This window comes from Gouania willdenowi, chromosome 17 (genome assembly GCF_900634775.1).
Source record: "Gouania willdenowi chromosome 17, fGouWil2.1, whole genome shotgun sequence".
NCBI lineage: Eukaryota > Metazoa > Chordata > Actinopteri > Blenniiformes > Gobiesocidae > Gouania > Gouania willdenowi.
In genome coordinates, this window is record NC_041060.1 from 31,630,982 (window position 1) to 31,652,775 (window position 21,794).

Below are 21,794 nucleotides of genomic sequence, written 5' to 3' on the forward strand. Positions count from 1 at the left end.
AACTATAGTCAGGTTTGTCTGAGGTTCGGTCCAGACCAATAGCAACAGCCTATATTTTATGTGTTAATTTACAGCACCATAATTAATTTTGTTTTATTAATTATATATTATCTTTAGGAGAGAAAAAGCAACTAGTTTGGTGTTCAATAATTGTATTGATCAGAAACGTGTTCTTACTGTTTATGATGTGCAAACTCTTAGCACTACATATGGACCTGATGTTTTATTTCATTTGTATTTTCTATTATTTGGAGATTGAAAAAAGTACACATCAATATTCCCCTGATGGTCTAAACTAAAGGTGTCAAGTTGTTTCATAAAGTTTCATATTTGACCACAGGGGGCACTCTGTTTCACTGAGTGTAGGGCCCCATAAATGATTTGTTGACCGTACAACTAAATCTTTCTTGCTATGAAGTGAAAATCTACGTATGAATAAACTAAGAGGCATATTATTGTTGAAATCGCTGTTGTTTTACGAAAATGTTAGGTTTCTATAACATGCTGTAAAAGAATAGATTAATTAATCTTAATAATGTTTCAACAACTCTTTCAATTATAACAAAGCCATACATTTTTACTTTTATTTATTTATAGATCATTATTTTACTGGTCCAGACCACTTAAAGGGGCCGTTATATCGCCTTTGACATGATCTGACGTGTTTGTGACCCAATGCGACGCAGAGGTTTGACAAAACAAATGATTATCACCTTAAATGGACTATTCCTGAAGAGGTGACAATGACAAGAACGTAACTTAGCAATTTAACACTCCGATGAGTGTTTGAAACAGCTGAAACAGCTGACTAACTCCGCTGCTGATGTGATAAACACACACTAGTTTGTCGGTCTCACAATCACAATAGCCGCTTAAACAGCCATGTGTTTTACTGTAATAATGTGCATTTTTTTGGCTGAAAACCATAACAAAAGTGTGTGGATTAGGGATGCAAGGTTTATCAATATCGAATCGCAATCTAGGTTTTACTACTGCAATAACATAACCTCAAGAGGCTGAGGTTTTTTCTTCTGTCTCTGGCGCTTTAGTGATGTTCACCAATCACAATGGTGGAGCCTTGCGATCTTTGGTTCAGCTGGAACAGATAAAAAGTCTGAGTTTCTATAAAGCAATTCTTAAACTGTACTAAGAGTAGCATAAATTATATTGTATGTGGTGTATGGGAGTTTAGGGATTTATTTTGCTTTATTGTATGTTTTAGTTATTATGGTATTAAATTGTTATTGTTTGTCCAAAATAAATAAATAAAATAAAAAATAAATAAAAATAGACAGACACTGTGATCTCCAGAAATGGGCGCTGTCCACATAAAACCAAATATTTTTTGAAGTAGATTAATGTGTTTTGTTCTAATGTGGGGCAATTTGAGCAAGAATATGTTGTTTGACAGTCTACAAGTAACAGGAGAAATCAGTTGATATACTGTATATATATATATATATATGTATTGCATTTTTATTAGCAGCCTTGGGTGGCACTAAAATAGTAGGTTAAAACTGGGTCATATCCTCCCGTCTTGTGGCACCTGTGGTCATCCAACTAAAGGACACGTCTTATCAGGTATTCAGTGTAGACAGCTTTTTACCCACAATTTCTGCTCATGAAGTGAGTGTAATGTCATTTTGTTTCAGTATAAATGTGATAAGTTTAAAGCTGCTTAAAGTCTGCAGGGCTGAAGGCGTCTGACTGGAGGTCCTACCTGACATTGTCATGGCGCTGGATGTAGATTTTGTGAAAGATCCTTTCTGGGGGCTTCAGGAAATCCTCTTTCATCTCCATAGCTACGTTCCTGGGCAACAGACTCATTAGCAGGCGCTCCTGTGTGTGTGTGTGTGTGTGTGTGTGTGTGTGTGTGTGTGTGTGTGTGTGTGTGTGTGTGTGTGTGTGTGTGTGTGTGTGTGTGTGTGTGGTACAGAGAGAAGAGGGGAGAAAAAAAAAGAAGAAAGTCTTTTTGCATTAAGGGCAAAGTTATTATAGGACAAACTGTTAGCAATAATAAGAAGGAACGTGCAAGACAAGAAGGCATGAAAAATGACAGAAATGAATAATGTGTGGAAATGAGTCACAATGTTTGAGGGGGGGGGGGGGGGGGGGGGGGGGGTAGAGGAGGAAATGCACATCACATTTCAGCAGGCGACGCACAGGTTCACATACCTGCTTCTCATTTTCATCCTCCATACGGAGCCGCTCTTCAATACAGTTCCGAGCCTGCAGGAAGGCTCTCCTCTGGGCTCGTTCAGTCAGGATGCGCACAAACAGGCCTGACAAGTTGACACTGGTAAACAGCACTGTGTTCGCAACCAGCTGCAAAGACACACACACACACACACACACACACACACACACACACACACACACACATGTATATTAATTTATAATACCAATACCCAGACAGGCTGTGTACTGAGGATCAGGGCTGGCTTTACATCATTCTGTGCCCTAGGCCAGAATGGACTTTGACGCCGATAGATAAAAAAAAAAAAAAGTTGTTAATTTTAAGTCTATACACAGTGTGTACACAAAATTAGAGGTGTCCCGATCCGATATCGGATATCGGTCTGATATTAGCCTGAAAACAAATATCAAATTCAAATTTCCGGATTTTTGAATAATACACTCACTATATGCAACACCTACAGGTATAGTATAGTGCAAATGCAAAACAGTGAAATCAAAAGTAAAAATAAAATATGAATGTTTCAGTGCAAGGAAGTTATTTGGTTATTTGGTGCCCCTGCAGCAGATGGGGCCCGAGGTGGCCGCCTGTGTTGCCTGGCGGCAAGGCCGGCCCTGCTGAGGATAGATCTACTCATTTGCTGTGTATGCATGTTTGCATTTTTGCTATTGTAATCCATAGATAGGTAAAGTATTTAACAACTGATTATATAAAAATTGTATGTAAATGCATTGAAATTATTACAGATTCTGTAAATATCTTTATCAATGTGTCTATGATGTTACTCTGTGAGACATCCAACAGTCAGAAGACAAATAGTATTGTCTTTAGTGTAAAACAGGAGAGACACTTCCCTATCCCCTGAGTGAATGTGTGTGTTTAGTGAATGTATGAAGTGCTATTAAAAAAGGTCATTTACAGAATGCCTGTTTATTAATGTGTGTCGTCCCTTTTAAATAATCAATAAATTCAAATTAAATTAAATTATGACTTCTACAACTACTACTACTACAACAACATAAATATCAATAAATAATCAAAGCACAAAGATAATATGCAAGACTCAAACACATCTAAACAATCTGACATTTATATTGTCTCAACCTTTGTAGTCAGTGCATGTTTTGTTTGGTCATTAAATGTTCCGTTCAGAAAAGGAAATCGAAAAACAAAAAACGATATTTCTATATCCATGTCAAGAAAGGATAAAGAATCATTTAAAAATCAGTTGATTTTCAATGTTTTGAAATACAGGAGAACAAAAACAAAAAAATGCCTGTTTTTCATTATGGTAAGACCAGTGTCATGGTCTGAGTTTGGAGCGGTCTGAGATTGCATCTGGGCATGCGCACTACCGGAAAATTAATTGTTCTCTACTTCCGCTTATCTTTTTGCTACTTCCGCTGTGCTGAGATTGTTCATTAAAATTCCAAGTTAAAGTTAAGGAGTTGATGTTAAAAGTTAATGTTATTAGAAAATGAATTTGTGATACTTTTGCTGTGCTTTTTGTGCTTTTTGGCACTTTTTTCTAACTTCTGTTGTGCTGAAGTTAGGGCAATGGCAGGAGAGGTTCCAACGCCACAAAGAAATGATAGGCAGGTTAATCTTCTTCATGATGAATGGTTAGCATCACCAGACACCGACAAGAAGGAGCTCAGGAATCTGAAAAACCAAGCCAAGCACCATGTCTGGGAAACTAACAGTAAGTGTTTACAATAGATTACAAACACCTGTTTACAAATAATTGAGTTGATAAATGCTGTGTGGAAATAATTGAACTTGGCTGTATTGATTAATGCGTATAAGTTACCAATAAAAAATTATGTGATTCCCTTTTTATTTGGAAAACACATGGTCACAATCATGACATGACATTGCACGGGTGCGATCGCAGACCGTGACTGCTACGGTCTGAGATTGTCTGACAATCTCAGCACGGTTACAAACTCAGTTTGAATTTACGTCCGTACTGAGATTATAACCCTAACCTAATCCAATAAACAAATAAAACGCGTATCCGTTCACGTTGAAAACAAAAATAAACAAAAATAAATTATCAGGGTTTTTTTTAGCAAAAATTCATATTTCGGTAGTGTGCATGTGCATATATGCGCATATACAATCTCAGTACAATGCGCACTGAGTACATGACACCGGAAGTTGTTCTTTTCAAAATAAGACAACATTTATGAGGACACTGCTGTTTTTTTGGCACCAAAATATATGAATTTGGGTTTTTCAGCAAGACATGTGAGGAGATTTTGCACAGAAAATGGTGCAAAATCTTTGTGTCTTTCTATCTGAAGCCAGAGTTTCACATGCAGAGAAAATGGTGCAAAATCTCTGCACATGCCTTGCTGAAAAATCCCTTCAACTCCCACTTTGGAGCGATATATTTGCAGCAATTTCTGCAGATGACAAGCCTTGTTTTGCCATATCAAAAATGATTTTGGAATACGGTTCCAAAGACATTTTTAAACAGCAGGGAACAAAATTCATATATTTTGGCGCCAGAAAAACAGCAGCATCCTCATATATCTGCTCTTATTTTGAAAAAAACAGCTTCCGCTCACCATAAAAAAAACAACATTTTTTTTGTTTTTTTTTTTTTGTTTTTTTGTCTCCTGGTATTTCTGGTTTTTGGTTTTATAAACAAAAATTGAAAATCAACCAGTTTTTAAATGTTTCTTTATCCCTTCTTGACCCTGATAAAGAAATATGCCTTTAATTTCAATTTCAATTTTTCAATTTGAAAACGAAAATTATATCGTTTTTCAATTCCACACACTTTTTCACATATTCCATAGCGAATCAGATTCAAAACACTCTAATAAAAAACAGGAAAAGTAAAATTAAAAAAACAAGCATGGAAACTAGCAACATAACACTTCAGCAATCTCTTACAGGGAACTAAAGCTTATCATCTGGTTGATTTAGTCAGTCTCTGAGGTCCATCCCTAATTCATTTATAAATTATTGACTCGGTTAGATCAAGCTGAATAACTGGGAGAATAAAGTCTGGACATGGTACAGGGGCAAACAGAAGTCACTGAAGTTAAGTCTACACAAATATCTTAGTCACCAAATAAATGAGTACAATTATGTGAATAATATCTTCTCGACCCAATGCCAGATCAAACTAAAAAAGGGGAAAAACCTAAGCTTCACACTATATATATGTATACCCAAAACATATAGGGAAAGTATTTCACAGTACATAATGTAGTGAGGTAGCCAATCATTAATAAATAGAACATTTACCATTCCAAACTGGGTTTCGTTGCACTACACAATTATATTACAGTGCTGTGGTTTCAAACTGGTAAATGACACTGGATGAGCATTACACTGTAAAGTTTCATATTTGCATGTACTGTATCCTCCTGTTACTGGGTTTTTCTATTTGTCAGCATGACACATGAATCACTCAACACTGCTTTAACACCTCTTTGGTGATCAGGAAAACACCAGGCTGTTAAAAGATGAATATTTCTATATATAAAACTGCAAAGAATATGTGATCTTTATTAAAGCATCGCAACTGCTGCTTTATAGCAGGAGATTTTTCACCTTTTTGCAGGATTCGCCAATATCTTAGATGACTGAGTGAGACTTTACCTGTACTGTGTTTTCTGGCATGTTGTGTGGTCGTCGGAATTGGTGGCAGGGGTGTTTTTGAGCATAATTTAATGATGTACACTGGTGACGATTTTCGCGACTAACCAAAAATCTGTAAGTGACTCAGATGATGAAACGTGACAAAAACATTTTGACTCATTTTGACTTCATGTTGTGCAAGATTGTCCATAAGATTGTCAATGATTTGACACATTTACAACAAAACAATTTGGGTCGCTTCTAAATTTATTTTGGCCATCAGATGACAAAAAGTGACATAATAGTCAAAAATATTTTGACTTTGGGAATATTTTTGCGCAAGATTGTCCATAACATTGTCAATATACACGGCAGAATATTATTTAAGGTCTTAAAATCATCCCAGTCCATTTTAAATTTAAGTTAATTTCTATTATTTTTATTTTTCAGTTTTTTTTGGGGTTTTTTTTTTACTTTGTCTGAAAATTAGGGGGTAATGTTAGTTAGGGAACTATATTCATATTCACGCAATAATGGTTTCTTTTTGCCAAAAGTCTAATTTTATGAGCTTAGGAAATGGACTGGAATGATTTTAAGACCTTAATAATATTCTGCCGTGTATATTGACGATGTTATGGACAATCTTGCGCAAAATTATTCCCTGAATCTAAATATTTTTGACTATTATTTTGTCACTTTTTGTCATCTGATGGTCAAAAGAAATTTAGAAGTGACCCAAATTGTTTTGTTGCAGGTGTGTCTCATCATTGTTGACATTTTGGTACCAAATATGACAAACAAATGTTTGGATGTAAACGTATTTGATTATTTAAATGTGTTTTTGATAAATCACAAAAAATGTCACCAATTCTGGAGACCACAAGAATAATTTCTTACTTCTTATATATCAAATAACAAAAATACAGTTGTGTTTTGTTCTACCATGGGGGAGGGGCATCTCCCTATATGAGGCCCTCTATGACCATAAACCTATTATTTATTTATTTTTAAAGGCATTAATGCAACAACATGTATCATTGATGTCGTCTATAGTTGTGAACCATTAGGCAGGACTTCAGACCCAGAGAAAGATCTGAATTAGGGAAGTAACGATTCACTCAACTCCCGATACGATTTGATTCACAATACTGATACGATACGATTATCTCATGATTTATTTTGCAAAATTATACTGTAGACAAATGATGACTGAAAAATATTCTTTTTTTTTTCTTCAAAAATAAAAATAAAAATACTGTACTATTTTCTTTTATCTTTCATTGTCAAAAGAATCCCTTGAAAAACTATGCAAAACAATGCAATTTAATTAAAAACAAATCCTGAATGAAATAAATAAAGAAATAGTATAAATGAAAAAGAAGCCTATTCATTTAAATTCTGGCTCTACAGTAAACTATGCAAAACTGTAATTCCTTTTCTTTTTAAAAGTGCAACTGAAAATGCATTTTGTGCCTTAACAATTGGACTTTAAAACAAATCTCATATCAAAGAATGAATATAAATAAACTATGGCTTTCATTTTCTCTCTCTTGTTTCTCCCTTTCCTCTCTGTTCCCCTCTTACCTTGGATTTCACATGTTCTTTCTTTCTCACTTCTTTCATTTTGTCTTGGGGAAACAAAAATGCTTCCACACTTCTGATTTAAAACACGGTGGTGCGTCCTGAATTTCAAATTATAAATAGATAGCGCCCTTTGCAATTCAATTTCAGATGATCGATGTGAACCGTGACACCTTATTTATTTTTAATTAATTTTTACATCCATAATCTGAAGGAAACACTTTTTTTTTTTTTTTTTTTTTTAATTAGCAACATAAACACACTGATACACACACCTCTTCTGAAATTCAACATTTCAACAAACAATGCAGGACTGTGATTTTTCCTAGAGTTATAATATTAGACTGCTGATGTCGGCAGTAGTATAATCATGTTTAAATGAGGCTCGAGCTTCTTCTTTAGTCTAGAGGGAATAAACATTGACATCTGAGTTAATTGTTGAACTGTACTAACGTCTCTGCTCAGCCTACTAGGCCATAATTGACCTGAGAACGCTGTTGGCGGTGATCTATCTTATCCACTTACTGTCAGGTAAATAGATTTTTGTTGTTGTCTATAAGTAATAGTGACATTGCAATCATAAGAGACTGTTTAACAAAAGCAGGGCTGCACTGTCATTTACACAAACTACTACAACATAAGACTATACTTCTGATTAAACACTCTGATTAGCATCTCATATGTAACACATAAATGCAAACTGACAGTAACTTGCTGTGTTTTTAATGAAAGTTTCTATTGTGCTTGTTTTAGAGTATCTTTAACATTTGTGATCAAAGCTTCGCATGTGCATATTTTTAAAAAAAAATGGCTTTAGAATATGGGGCGTCGATTGTAAAGTTGCGCATGCTAAAATAAACAGCAACTTTTCCCAACATTTAGCAACAAACCACGTTTAAAAAACATATGGGAATGTTTTAATGTTACTTTTTGACCAGATTTACAGCAATATTTGTGAAATTTGTAATATTTTTTTCCTCGTAAAAAACATTAAATCTAAATGTAAAATGTTACGTTTAAATATAAATGTTATGTTATGTTTAAACATAAATGGTAAATCTAAATGTTAAATGTTAAATGTTAAACGTTAATGTTAAATGTTAAATGTTAAATGTAAATGTTAAATGTTAAATGTTAAATGTTAAATGTAAATGTTAAATGTTAAATGTTAAATGTTAAATTTAAAAGTTAAATGTTAAATTTAAATCAGAATCACAAAATGCTAAATGTTACATCTAAATGTTAACATAATTGTTAAATCTAAAAGTTAAATGTTAAATTTAAATCAGAATTTAAAAAATGCTAAATGTTAAATCGAAATGTTAAATCGAAATGTTAAATCGAAATGTTAAATCTAAATGTTAAGTCTAAATGTTAAATTTAAATGTTTAATCTTAAATCCAAAAGTTAAATCTAAATGTCAGGTTAAACTAAATATTTAGCTAATATGCAAATTCACCTAAAGTACCAAAATAAAAGCTCATTTAGATTTAAAATGTATATTTATATGGAACATCTAGATTTAACATTTATATTTAAATGTAACATTTAGATTTAACATTTATATTTAATGGAATATTTAGATTTAACATTTATATTTAAATGTAACATTTAGTTTTAAAATGTATATATTTAAATGTAACATTTAGATTTAAAATGTAATTAAATGCAACATTTAGATTTGACATTTAGATTTACCATTGAATTACTTTTTACAAGAAAAGTAAATATAACAAATTTCACAAATATTGCTGTATATATGGTCAAAAGTAACAAAAAAATTCTCACACGTTTTTTAAACATGTTTGTTGCTAAATGTTGGGAAAGGTTGCTGTTTATTTTAGCATGTGCAACTTTACAATCGGCGCCCCATATTACAAAGCTGATAGTATTCTTCAATCTGTCATGTTTGTGAATAAAGAATAAAGTTCATTGTAAAGAATATTATCTATTTTTGAGAAACAGCGGTACCTGTTACTGATGACAAAAAAAAACCATCACATTAAAGTGAAAGCTGTTATAATAATGAAGCATTTGATGAATGTGCTAAAGGAGGGATGTGTCCTGAGTCTTCTGGTGCAGGCCTGGGCGGTGCAGGCTCATGGCACACAGCTCATCTCTAAGCTTAATGGATTAACTATCTGTGGTAGTTTGGCTAACGCTGTCCTTCACACGGATGTGCAGGTATCTCAGCACATAGAGAGAAAAAAGGCTGAGGTGCTGTCATCTTCTGAGGGTGTGATGAGAGCTGATCAAATCTCAAATTGGTGTCTGAGACTTCCAATCTCTGTGTCATGTGCAGCACGTGGGCAGAAATGTTCCATTACACCTGGTTGGTATGAGCGATGTGATATATCTTTGCTCCTACAGCCAGAATTGAGTGGGAATACAGTGTGTGTGTGTGTGTGTGTGTGTGTGTGTGTGTGTGTGTGTGTGTGTGTGTCTGTGTGTGTGTGTGTGTGTGTGTGTGTGTGTGTGTGTGTGTGTGTGTGTGTGTGTGTGTGTGTGTGTGTGTGTGTCTGTGTGTGTGTGTGTGTGTGTGTGCGTGTGTGTGTGTGTGTGTGTGTGTGTGTGTGTGTTATTGAGACAGAAAAAGGTACAGAGATAAATATGCAGTACAGTGCTCTCAACATGGCATGCATGCCCAGTTCTTCATTCCTCAAGCATATAATGAAGCAGTGCATGTGGTGTGGGTGTGCATGTGCGTGTCCTTTTAGTTTGCCCTATTTTTGGTGGTGACAGGATGTCGCTCTCATTCTTCATGTCTAACCAGCTCCTTTAAGACACAAACATATCCACAAGGAAACATTTGTGAGCATGCAGATTGTACTGTTTTGGACCTCTGGGATTCTCTCTACCACTAAACTGTAATAAATGCAGCTGATTTTAAAGACATTTTCCACTGACTGTTATTAATATTTAAAAGAGCAAGAGTGTACGTTTCTTTAATGGAGTCCATCCCTCCATTATCTATTCCTCCTTATTCTTTAGAGCACTGTCTCAAATGGGCGTACGTGTAGAGCTGGGCAATATATCCAGATTCAAGATATATCAAGTTTTCTGTTTGAATGATAAAGAAAATTACAATATTGCCTATATCGATATATATATCAGTGCTGGACAACGATTAAAATTTTGAATCGCGATTAATCGCAGTGTTGTACGCAAAATTCAATAATAATTTAAAACGTAGTGTATTGCACACTTTTATTTGAAAAGTACTGCTGTATGAACAAAAGTACAATAACATTTGTCTTGTAAACACTTAACACAAACAAATAAGAGCAAAATTCCCTTTACACGGCAGTAAAACATAATATACCCCCAGAGTCCAGAGCCAGGATCAACCGTCAGAGCAACAGCAACATTTTTAAATCACTTTTCTTTTTTGTCTAAACAAGTAACAGCAGAAACATTTTTATTTTATTAGGAAGCAGCACAAACAGGCTGTTTTCACTAGCAAGTGTCCATGTATAAGTAAGATGAAGTGGTTGACCACACAAAAAAGGACAAAGCTGTGATTTCCTCTGCAGGAGACTTATTCGTCTTTGAACTCCATGTTGTACTAGATTTTCTTTGGAGAATCTGAGTAAAAATAAATAAATGAATAAAAAGATTGACAATGACAGAATTAATGGCATTTATCCATTCCTCCAACGTTACATTTTCTTACTCATCTGTAAAAAAATCTCCAAAATAAGCGCTCCGATAAGTTTTTGCTGTTTTTGGCCCCGCCCTCAGTTGTTCCCATCATACACTGACAGTAAAAATGACTGAAGTGAACTTGAATTGCTGACTATTGTTCTCTGTTTGAGTAACATCACTAGATCAAGCCTTTTCGAACATTCCACACTACAAAATAAGTAGTAAAAGTATGTACTGTATGATTCGTGCTGATAATGTATCGGATCGATATCGGTATCGGCCAATATGCAAGGCTGCAATATTGGCATCGTATCGGAAGTGAAAAAGTTGTATCGGGACCTCCCTACTCATCTCCACCAGTAGTGTCCAATGAGAGAGTGCACGTTGTAACGCCGTCGCTTTTATCGTCAACTCTTTTTCATACAACTCGTGTGTTCTTCTCGTGATGGCACGTCTTGAGGAACGCTCATACCTGCTGTCATTTGTTTGCGATCCTAAAAACGTTCCTCAGACCAACATCTGCAACGATACTTATCGGCCTGCAGTTTGTAGTTATCCACTTCTCCATGGCATTTGTTAGCGTGTCTTGCTTTTGCTTATCAATGCTTCCCCACACGATGCATCCAATGTGGACTGTCAAAGTCTGCGTTTGCTGTTTGTTTGTGTGGGTGCATTGGTAGCGTCAACAGTGTGTATTGCGTATAAGTCATACTTGGGACTTGAAGTAGCTACAAATAACATTAGTTTCATCCACATGGTCGTCTGGAAGCTATTTAAAATTAAAATGTAAGAGCTCGGTACTTTTCTCCTTGTTTCTGTCCCACAAGTTATTTTCTGTTCCAGCTTTTCATCACGTAACATAACAACATCCAACCCAATGAGCAACGGACTTTCAAAATAAAATAATAATTAGAAAAACTGCGTTATAAAAGTGATAAAATAATTGTCCAGGTTAATTAATTACTGTGTGAACGCAATAATAACGCCTTAAATTGCCCAGCATTATTATCATATATATATATATATATATAGCGACTATATATATATATATATATATATATACAGTATATATAGTCGCTACTTTCACTACTTCTCAGAACAACATTAAAAGGACAGTTATATGGATTTCTGAGTGCATCCTAACCCAGACCTTCCTCTAAACAACTCACAATAAAGCACTCACTCACATGTACTGTCCCTTTTTGGAGAAAAAGCCAAAAGTGCTGCATAATGTCCAACTGTTTGTTAATAAATGTGCCTGTGTGACATTTTGCATCAGCAAATTTAATCCTGAATTGTGTTTCTGGTCAGATTTAATTTGACTTAAAATGATCGAGATCTATATTGTATATCGTATATCACCATTTTGAGCAGAAATATCGACATCCATATCGCCCAGCCCTAGGTACGCGTCACAACGAGGGGCACTTGAGAGAAAGAGTGGAAAATTAACAAATAAAAGCATTAAAAATGTTGAAAGTTAAAATGTGTATTTTTGGTTAAAAACAATCATTATAATAATGATGATGGAAATGATCTTGATTACTAGATTATTAGAACATGAACTGAAAATACAAAGGGTCAGTCTTCGTCCCACACCAGGCGGGGGATGACCAGAAATTATATATATATATATATATATATATATATATATATATGCAAAATGTTGAATCTGGACAAAGGGGGTACTTGGATTCAGAAATAAGAAAATGGGGTACTTGAGTTGAACAAGTTTGAGAACCACTGCTGTATGGAGTACCAATGCCTATCCCAGCTTCTTCCAAAGCAGAGCACACCATGAATTGGTCACCAGTCCGTCACAGAGCTGACAAACAGTCTAAGACTGATTTAGACATAACCATATATGTGTTTTAACTCTGCAATGAGAATAATGCAGAATGCTGTTATAGTGTCAACATTTAATCCTCAAACTTCTGAATATGACTTTTCACATGTTCTTATTGAAGCAGTAGTAGTTTACTATGGGTTCACTGCAGACTGAGACATGACAGGGAAACCACCTGCACTTACAACTCCATTCAATGGAAACAATTACTATTCAGCAAAGTGGAATTAGAGGGAGTTCCTGTTGTTTACGGTTATTTTTTTTCCAATCTGGCACATTTGAGATCATGGTGAGTTTTACGTAGCCCTCAACACTGGACTGAAAGTGATGAAAACAGCTTCGTTTGAGTTTGCCCTTATTTGAGGGCACAGCCTACAAAGAGCTGTCCTTGGTGCTGAACTGGTCAAGAATATCAATTTCTACAGTTATTTTAAAAGATGTACCTTGAATATTACAGAGATTATTCAGGGAATTATTGAGATTAAATTAGGGCTGGGCAATATATTGAGAATAGAATATAGAAAATTACAATATCGTCTATATATCGAGATATATCTCTATATTTTTTCACTTGTTTTTATTTATACAATCACACACAAAATAAGTGTTTAATATTATTCATAGAGTACAGTCAAACTGTGTTTCCTTTTTCTGTATTTCTGAGATATATATTTTATAGCTTATTTTATATTAAAATACTTGTTTTAGGAGTCGCTGCTTTCGTTAGTTGATCACTGAGTGCGTTCTAACCCAGACCTTCTCCTAAACAAGCCACACTACACAACTCACTCACACGTGCTGTCCCTTAGAGGAGAAAAAGCCAAAAGTGACACATATTGTGCAGCTGTTTGTTAATAAATGAGTCTGTGTGACATTTTTTATGAGCAAATTTAACCCAGAATTGTCTTTCTGGTCAGACTTTTTTGGTTAAAAACATCAAGACTAAAACCGTATATCACCATTTTAAGGAAAAATATTGTGATATGAGTTTTGGTCCATATGGCCCAGCCTGAGATTAGATGAACATATAATCTAGATGCTGTGGGTCGCTGCTTACTCACCGTTCTCCACAGTTTCTGTGTTTTGGCAGTGACAGAAGTGGCAGTCACAATCAAGTGGGAGATTGAGACCATTATTCCAAACACAACAGCCAACAGTGTTCGCACAGGTAGGAGCGCATAGGCGACAAAGGTGACCAGGATGAGTTGCCACACGCCTTGCTCAGGGGCAGTGGGAGGCTCCATTCCCATGGCCCCCAGTGAGAAAGGGCAGCAGAGGAAGGAGAAGGTGAAGCCAAAGAGCAGGGTCAGGTTGACTATCTGCTGAAGCTGAGTCACCTGCAGATACTTGACGTTGGTTACGATGAACAAGGACACAAAGATGACACAGTGGACTGGATGGGACCCCTTGGAGATGGTGAGGCTGGGGCCGGACAGCAACTCCACCAGGGTTAGAGTGGAGGACATGAAGATGAGGACAGCCAGAGCTTTGAGGGTGGAGGTCTGTTCCAGTTTCAGGTTGTAGTTTTGGAACAGGGACTCCAGTTCCTTGCAGTCGAACTCGTCCTCACAGACGATGGTGGTCAGGGGGACCCCTGATGGACAGTGACTTCTCTTCCGCCTGGTTTTGACTTTCTGAAACGGTACTTCCTCCATGTCAGTGCCATTCATAAAGTGAATACCTGCTCTCGGCCCAACACAGGCGGATCAGACTGTGGAGGAGACGCACGGCTGGCTGGAGGCAGTGCGTCCCGGAGAGAGAGCTGCGGGTGGCCACACGCACACGCTTCTATCCACAGGTTGGACCGGAGAGATCAGCCTCCACTACGCTTCATTTCACCCACAGTGTGCAACAAAAAAATCAAATAAAGTGGGAAAAACGGTGGTGTCACTGTGCCATCCGCTCGAGCTGCGCGCACGACGTCTCGTTGGTTCTGATGGTTACAGGCTCAGATAGGATCACGCCTGCGCATTATGAGGTGAAGATAAGACGCGACTCAGCTACTGTGTGTGTGTGTGTGTGTGTGTGTGTGTGTGTATGTGTGTGTGTGTGTGTGTGTGTGTGTGTGTGTGTGTGTGTGCGTGCGTGCGTGCGTGCGTGCGTGCGTGTGTGTGTGTGTGTGTGTGTGTGTGTGTGTGTGCGTGTGTGTGTGTGCGCGCACAGCTTCCATTCACTCTCCACGTTTTCACAATCAAACCACGTGCAAAGCCATTTTTCTCCCTCTGACAGAAAAACAGCAGCACTTATTATTTCATGTGCTGCTCACCAACACCAGCCATTCAGCTCACTGGTGTTACTGGCTGTGAGGTATAACCATCAGCAGCCTTTTGGCATTCAGGGGATCATCCTTCATAGACTGCTGCTGCTGCTGTGTTGCTGCTGCTGCTGCTGCGTTGCTGCTGCTGCTGCTGTGTTGCTGCTGCTGCTGCTGCTGCTGTGTTGCTGCTGCTGCTGCTGCTGCTGTGTTGCTGCTGCTGCTGCTGTGTTGCTGCTGCTGCTGCTGCTGCTGTGCTGTGTTGCTGCTGCTGCTGCTGCTGTGTTGCTGCTGCTGCTGCTGTGTTGCTGCTGCTGCTGTGCTGCTGCTGCTGCTACTGCTGCTGCTGCCATGACCCGTCAATGCCAGTGAGGCTAGAAGATGGTGACAGATGGATGGCCGTGCTTACCAGGACACTCACATCCTCTGCTTCTCTCTGCTGTTTGTCTTTGAGCTCTCAAAAAATCTGCACTGTTATCAAACGAGTCAATACAAGCTGACAGGGCAACAGAGACAGGGGATGAATGGAAGGAGAGAAAATAGAAACAGAGGTAAAGTATTTGGCAACATACCAAACACTGAGTTATTAATAGAAACAGAGCTCCATAAATGACTGGTACAGGGTGGAGAGAAGGAGCATGGGAAATTATTTATGACTTTAAAAGACATCCAAGCTTCCTGTTGTCTAATAATAGCGCATCAATCCTGTTCTTAAGTAAACAAAGGCTCTGAGTTTGATTCTTTTCAGAGTTTATGGAGGCTTACGTACGCATGAGTACGTGTTTCAACACATCTCAGTGTGATGAGTGTGATGTTTCTGTAAAGCATGTTCATTAGGTGGACTGAGACAAAAACTCACTACATTATCAGCAACACCACGTAGAAACCGTTATTAAGTCAGTGATGCTGACATGAACATGTGGCTCTGTATGTCTTCATTTTATTATTCCCCCAGAAAACCTTAAAAGAGGGAAACTGTAGGGCATGTAGGAGGTCACATGAATACAGCGAACATTAAATTGTTACTTAAACCAGACAAAAACCCCATATTACCCTCAAGCTATCGTCCCATCTCACTTATTAACACAGACTTAAAAATTATTTCCAAAGCACTCACATCTAGGTTAGAGAAAGTAGTACAGTCAATTATACACCAAGACCAGACAGGTTTTATTAAAAATAGACACTCCACAGACAATGTGAGAAGACTGTTTAATGTGATCAACATGGCACAGAACTCTAAAAAGAAAACAATAATCTTGTCACTCGATGCAGAAAAAGCATTTGATAGAGTAAACTGGTCATTCCTCCTAACTGTCCTTGGCAAATTTGGCTTCGGAGAATCATTCATACAATGGATCTCCACCCTGTACAATAAACCTAAGGCCTCAGTAACCACAAACAAAATAACATCCCAAAGCTTCACACTGCAGAGGGGAACCAGACAAGGCTGTCCACTCTCACCTTTGCTTTTTGCAATATTCGTTGAACCTCTCGCAGCAGCTGTACGTCAGAACTCTGTTATTAAAGGAATCCACTCATCCATCTCAGAACACAAAATTAATCTCTACGCGGATGACATTTTACTCTATTTGGAAGAACCGCAATCCTCTTTAGAGGAAGTATTTAATCTAATAAACAGCTTCTCTAAATTATCAGACTATTCCATTAACTGGACAAAATCATCAATCCTCCCTTTGACAAAAAACTCTTGGAATCCTGCACACCAAAATCCACAACACCCCTCCACCACAAATACAATTAAATATCTAGGCTTAAATATATCACCAAACTTAAATGAATTAATTAAACTAAATCATGATCCGATGTTGGACAAAGTCACAGAAGATCTGCGGAGATGGAACAATCTCCCCATCTCACTACTTGGCAGGATAGCCTCAGTTAAAATGAAAATCTTACCAAAAATAAACTACTTGTTCTCAATGATACCACTGAAACCACCAAAACAATGGTTTCAAAGATTAGATTCTACAACTACAAAATTCTATACTAGAAATAAAAAACCTAAAATAAGCCTTTCTACCCTTCAAAAAAACAAAGACGAGGGTGGTTTAGAAGCCCCTAATTTCATGCATTATTACTTAGCAAACCAAATACTATATTTAACAGAATGGCTAAATCCAAAAGAATACTACAACACCTGGCTAGAAATAGAACAGTTAGACTGCAAACACATTAAACTCTCTGATCTCCCTTTTATCACTGCGACCCTCAAACATCACAACTGCTTTAAAAACCCACTAATTGCCTCCACACTGACTGCATGGTGGAAAGCCCTGGACATCACAAATGGCCAATTAAAAACTAGTATACTCTCTCCAATCTGGCACAACCCCGACTTTAAAAATAAAAAAACACCACTCTATCTGAAGACATGGGAAGAGAGTGGAATCACTCATCTCCAAGACCTTTTTGAAAATGACAAGATCAGGTCATATAACAATCTAACCCAAGCATTCGATATAAATAAAAGTAACTTTCTACAGTACTTACAAGTAACAGAGACAATAAAGAAAACCACTCCACTAGACTTAACTACGTTACAACCTCCAGAACTGGCTATATATATGAAAAAAATCTCAACAAAATCAAAAAAACTCTCAAAAATATACAGAGCGCTTTCGAACACTAACTGTAATTACTTACCAATCGCGAAGTGGGAGGCCGAACTCTCAATCACCCCGAGCACTGATTTCTGGGCAGAAATTTGTTGTAATACTTTTAAGATGACAAAAAACACAAACCTTCAGCTAATTCAATACAAGGTCCTCCACAGATCCCACATTACCCAACAGAAAATGCATAAAATGGGCTTCTCAGCAACAGACATCTGCTCTCAGTGCACCCAGAATACAGCGGATTCCTATTTACATGCCTTATGGCTTTGCTCCCCAGTTCAACACTTTTGGATTCTAATCACTGAAAAACTGTCCTCCATTTTGGACTACAGAATTCCTTTATCTCCAAATCTTTGTTTGATTGGAGACCTGACAATGCTTCAACCTCCAGCAAACCAATCACAATCAATCCTTGCGGCACTAGCCATAGCAAAAAAAACAATATTACTAAATTGGAAAGACAAAAAATCCTTAAACATAAACCAATGGCAAAATCTCCTCACAGAATTTATTTCCATGGAAAAGATGTCTGCTCTCAGAAAACAAAAAAAAATAACGTGCTTTGAGGAGCGTTGGACTCCTTTTTTAATTGCATTAAATCTAAATTTTTAAAAGCCTGATGATCTAGCCTGCAAGCGACTGCCAGCACCACTCTTTACTAACGCACTAGCCCAACTGTAGGCCGGGGCCGCCTTGGGCCTCTGGGGTGGTCTTGGTCAGGATGGCTGGGGTGGGTTGCCGGGGTGCCTTGTTGCCTCAGCACGGGTGTGCATTCCTTCTGGGTGTTCACGGGGTCCCGGGGCTGTTTGATTTGGCGCCGTTGCCCCTTGCATGCGCATCTGGTTGGTCTCTGGGGCTGGGGCCCTGCGTGCTCCCCTGCCGCTCCTTCCCCTTGCTCCCTGTCCCCCTGTCTCGTCCTCCCCCCCTCCTCCTCCTTTGCTCTTGCGCCCGCCATCCTGTGGGGTTGGGTTTGGGGGGCTCCCGTTGGCCTGGGGCACTGGTGGGGGGGCTGTGGCTCCCGCCTGGGGGACGGGCGGTGCCGTGCCGGGTGGGTTGGCTGGGGGGTGGTCTCGTTGGGGGGCCTGGGGTGGTGGGGTCCTTGGCTCCGGTCCGGGGGGATCCGGGGTGGGGGTAGCTTTGGGGGTGGCTGCTGCCCGGGGTCGGCGATTGCCTCCTGGGTTGCTGGGTGGCGGGGTGTGGCTGTGGGTTGCTCCGTCGGCCCTTGCGGGTCCTTGGCTTGGCTCCCTGGGGCGCACCTTTGCTAGGGATGTCGCTTGCGCGACGAGCCAGGCGGGGCCCCCTCGGGGGCTTTTTGTACGACCGCAATGGCCGGGGTGTGGACGTTATGGCTAGGGGGTGGGGTGAGGGGTACTATGGGGCCGCCCCGGGGGTCGTATTGGGCGGGTGTGCGGGGGCGCGGCGCGTGGTTCCTCGCCCGGTGGATCCGCGTTGGGATTGGCTGGTCTGCTGGCTGGGTGCACCGGGCGCCGTGGGCGCGATTCCGGGGCGGGGGTGCCCCGGGGGCGGATCCTTGGGCTACGTGTCCGGGGAGGTGCTCTCCGGCAATCTGCCGGGGGACCGGCCGCGGCTCGTGGCGGCGCTGCGCAGCCTTGGGCGGGGCGGGGCTGGTGGCCTTGGGCCCGCTGTTGTTCGGGGTGTGCTGGCGTCGGGGGGGTGTCTCGTGCCGGTGCGTGGGTCGTCGGGGATTGCCTCCGTGGGGGGGGGGGGGGCTCTATTGGCGCCGTTGGTGTGGGGGGGCGGTTCCGGGCTGGGGGTGCTTCGGTACTCTGGCTTGCCGGTCCGTGGCTGGCGGGATGGCCCTGCTTGGCGGTGGATGGCGTCCTCTCTCGTCGGGGGGGCCGGGGCCGCCTCCCGGTGGAGAGTGTTGTATCGTGGCGCCGGGTGGGCCTGTGCTGGCCCTGGTGCGGGCATGGGCCTCCCCCCTGCTCGGCCGCTCCCCTTGGTGGCGGGGTGGCGTTGCTCCGGGCCGGCGGGCGGCGGGGGTCGCCCCCTGGGGCGCCGGGGGATGTTGTTGGTGCCTGGCTGTGCCCGGGGGTGGGGGGTGTCGCCGTGCTCCGCGGGGCCGGCGCGGTCTGGGGGGGTGCCGTGGGGGGGGGTCTCCGGCTGTGCTGTTCCGGGGCCCGCAGTGCCACTTGCCCGTCTGCGCCATCTACCCTCTCGCGTGGCCCGCCACGCGGACGGGCCCGGCTCACACTGGACAGGCCTCCTACATGTTCACTTCACCCCACTCCCAGCTGGTCTGGCTCACTCAGAAAATGCACCACACACCAATACCCAACCCTTGGGGGGCTGGATGGTGGGGCTGGGGGTGGAGGGGGCCGCCACCTGTGTTACTATGTAGTGGCATGGGGGCGGCCCTCCCACCTCTAGTTGCCCTACTAATCCCTCCAATTTTAATCGCATCTCAACATGTCACCCCCCGGAGGGTGTATCATCATTTACACCCTCCGGCCTATTACACCACATACACATAAATCCACAGAGGCTGGAGGGGGAGCACCGCTCCCCTCCATCCCCCTTCTTTTAATTACACCCCATACATTCACCAAACACACACATTCACACAGGGGATCGGGAAGTGCCTCTCCATTGGGGAATGGAGAGGCACCATAACAGGGTGGTGGGTTGGTACACATATTTGGGCCTCTCCGGTGGGGGCCTGGCCCCTCTGTTGGTGGCTGGGCCACTGCATAGAGTAAAAGCACATCAAGATGGTGCGGTCGGGCGTGGCGGTGGGTCTCGGGGGGGCTTTGCCGGGGTCTCTCCTTGCGGGGTCTTTCCGGGCTGTGTCGGCCGGGTGGGGCGCGGGGGTGCCTCTCCCCCTTGGGTGTGGCTTGGTGCTTGCTTTGTCTCCTGGTGGCCTTGGGGGCGGGCCCCGCGGTGTGCGGGCCCGGGGCGGCCTGCCTCGCCGGTTTGGGGGGTGGGTGTGCTGGGGGGGTGCTGGTGTCCTCACCGGGGTTGGGGCAGGGTTGTTTGGCGCCTCGGGATGATGCTGTTTACTGGGGGGGCGGCGTTAGCTGTTCCGATGGTTGAGGTTGCTTTCGGCCGCCTGGTGGGTATGTCCTGCCATCTGCGGACTGGTGGGTGGGTCCGGGGCATCTTTGGCTGGGGGCTGCTGTCCCGCGCTGGATGTGTGCCGTTGGGGTGCCTCCGTCCCCGCGGTGGGGGTCGCCGGTTGCTCGCGGGCCGGCGGGGGGCGCTGCCCTGTGACTTGCGCTGTCCGGGGGGCGGCGGGCCCTGGGCTGCTGGCCTTGTGCCGTCTGGGGCTGTGCGGTCCTGCTGGGCTGTGGCCGGGACCTGGGCTGGGGTGGGGGGCGCGTCCCGGGGGGCTTGGCCCGGGGGCTTGCCCTTGGGGGGTCCTGGTCCCTGGGGGTGCTCCTGGGGCCCGGGGTGCTTGGCCGGCTGGCCGTGCCGGTCCTGGCGGGGGTCTTCTGGGGCGGGTGGCGCGTGCCGCGCCCTTGCATACCTTCTGGTGCGGCCCCTGCTTGGGCGGTCCCCCGTGAGGCAGAGTGTCGAGGTTAAATTAGGGGGCCACATCCCGGCGGGGCGGTCTGGCTTGGCCTCTGGAGGGGGCCCTGGCTTTAAAGAACTGAAGCTCGTGGCGCGGGCGGCATCAGCATCTGGGGCGCCCGGGGGGGCTAGGTTGGGGTGCCTGGGGACCGGCGGGGGGACTCCCAGCGGCCCCCTGGTGCCTTATGCGGCTTGGGGTGTGGTCGTTCGCCCTGGGCGGGCTGCTCCTGGTGCTGCATCCATTCCGGGTCCTCCTGGCCTGGGGTCGGGTCCTTGCTGGCTCTGGGCTCACCGGCGGGGGCCCGCCGGCTGCCCGTTCGGCGTGGCTCTGGTCGTCTGCTGGGCGTGGGCTTTGGCTCCTCCGCTGGGGTCTCGGGCGGGGGGCTCTCTGGGCCCTCCCCTCGGGGGGCTGGGCGCGGGGGTGTGGGTGGTGGTGGGGGGGTGGGGGGCTGGGGGGCCTGGGGGTTGGGGGTTGGAGTCGGTGGCGTGGTGCGCTGGGTCCTT

At 42.2% G+C, this 21,794-nt stretch overlaps 1 protein-coding gene across 4 annotated transcripts in view; it reads right to left on the reverse strand.

Moving 5' to 3' along the window:
* The window catches only part of LOC114479300 (adenylate cyclase type 1-like), a 95,562-nt gene extending 80,695 nt beyond the window's left edge, over nt 1-14,867 (reverse strand). For all 4 annotated transcript variants that reach the window (XM_028472905.1, XM_028472904.1, XM_028472908.1 and 1 more), the window contains exons 1-3: nt 13,928-14,867; nt 2,176-2,325; nt 1,721-1,839 (exon numbers count right to left, since the gene is read on the reverse strand). In XM_028472905.1, the coding sequence (XP_028328706.1) occupies nt 1,721-1,839; nt 2,176-2,325; nt 13,928-14,536 (878 nt within the window). In that variant the 5' untranslated portion in view covers nt 14,537-14,867. The remainder of the gene's footprint in view (nt 1-1,720; nt 1,840-2,175; nt 2,326-13,927) is intronic.
* Nucleotides 14,868-21,794: the final 6,927 nt, after the last annotated feature.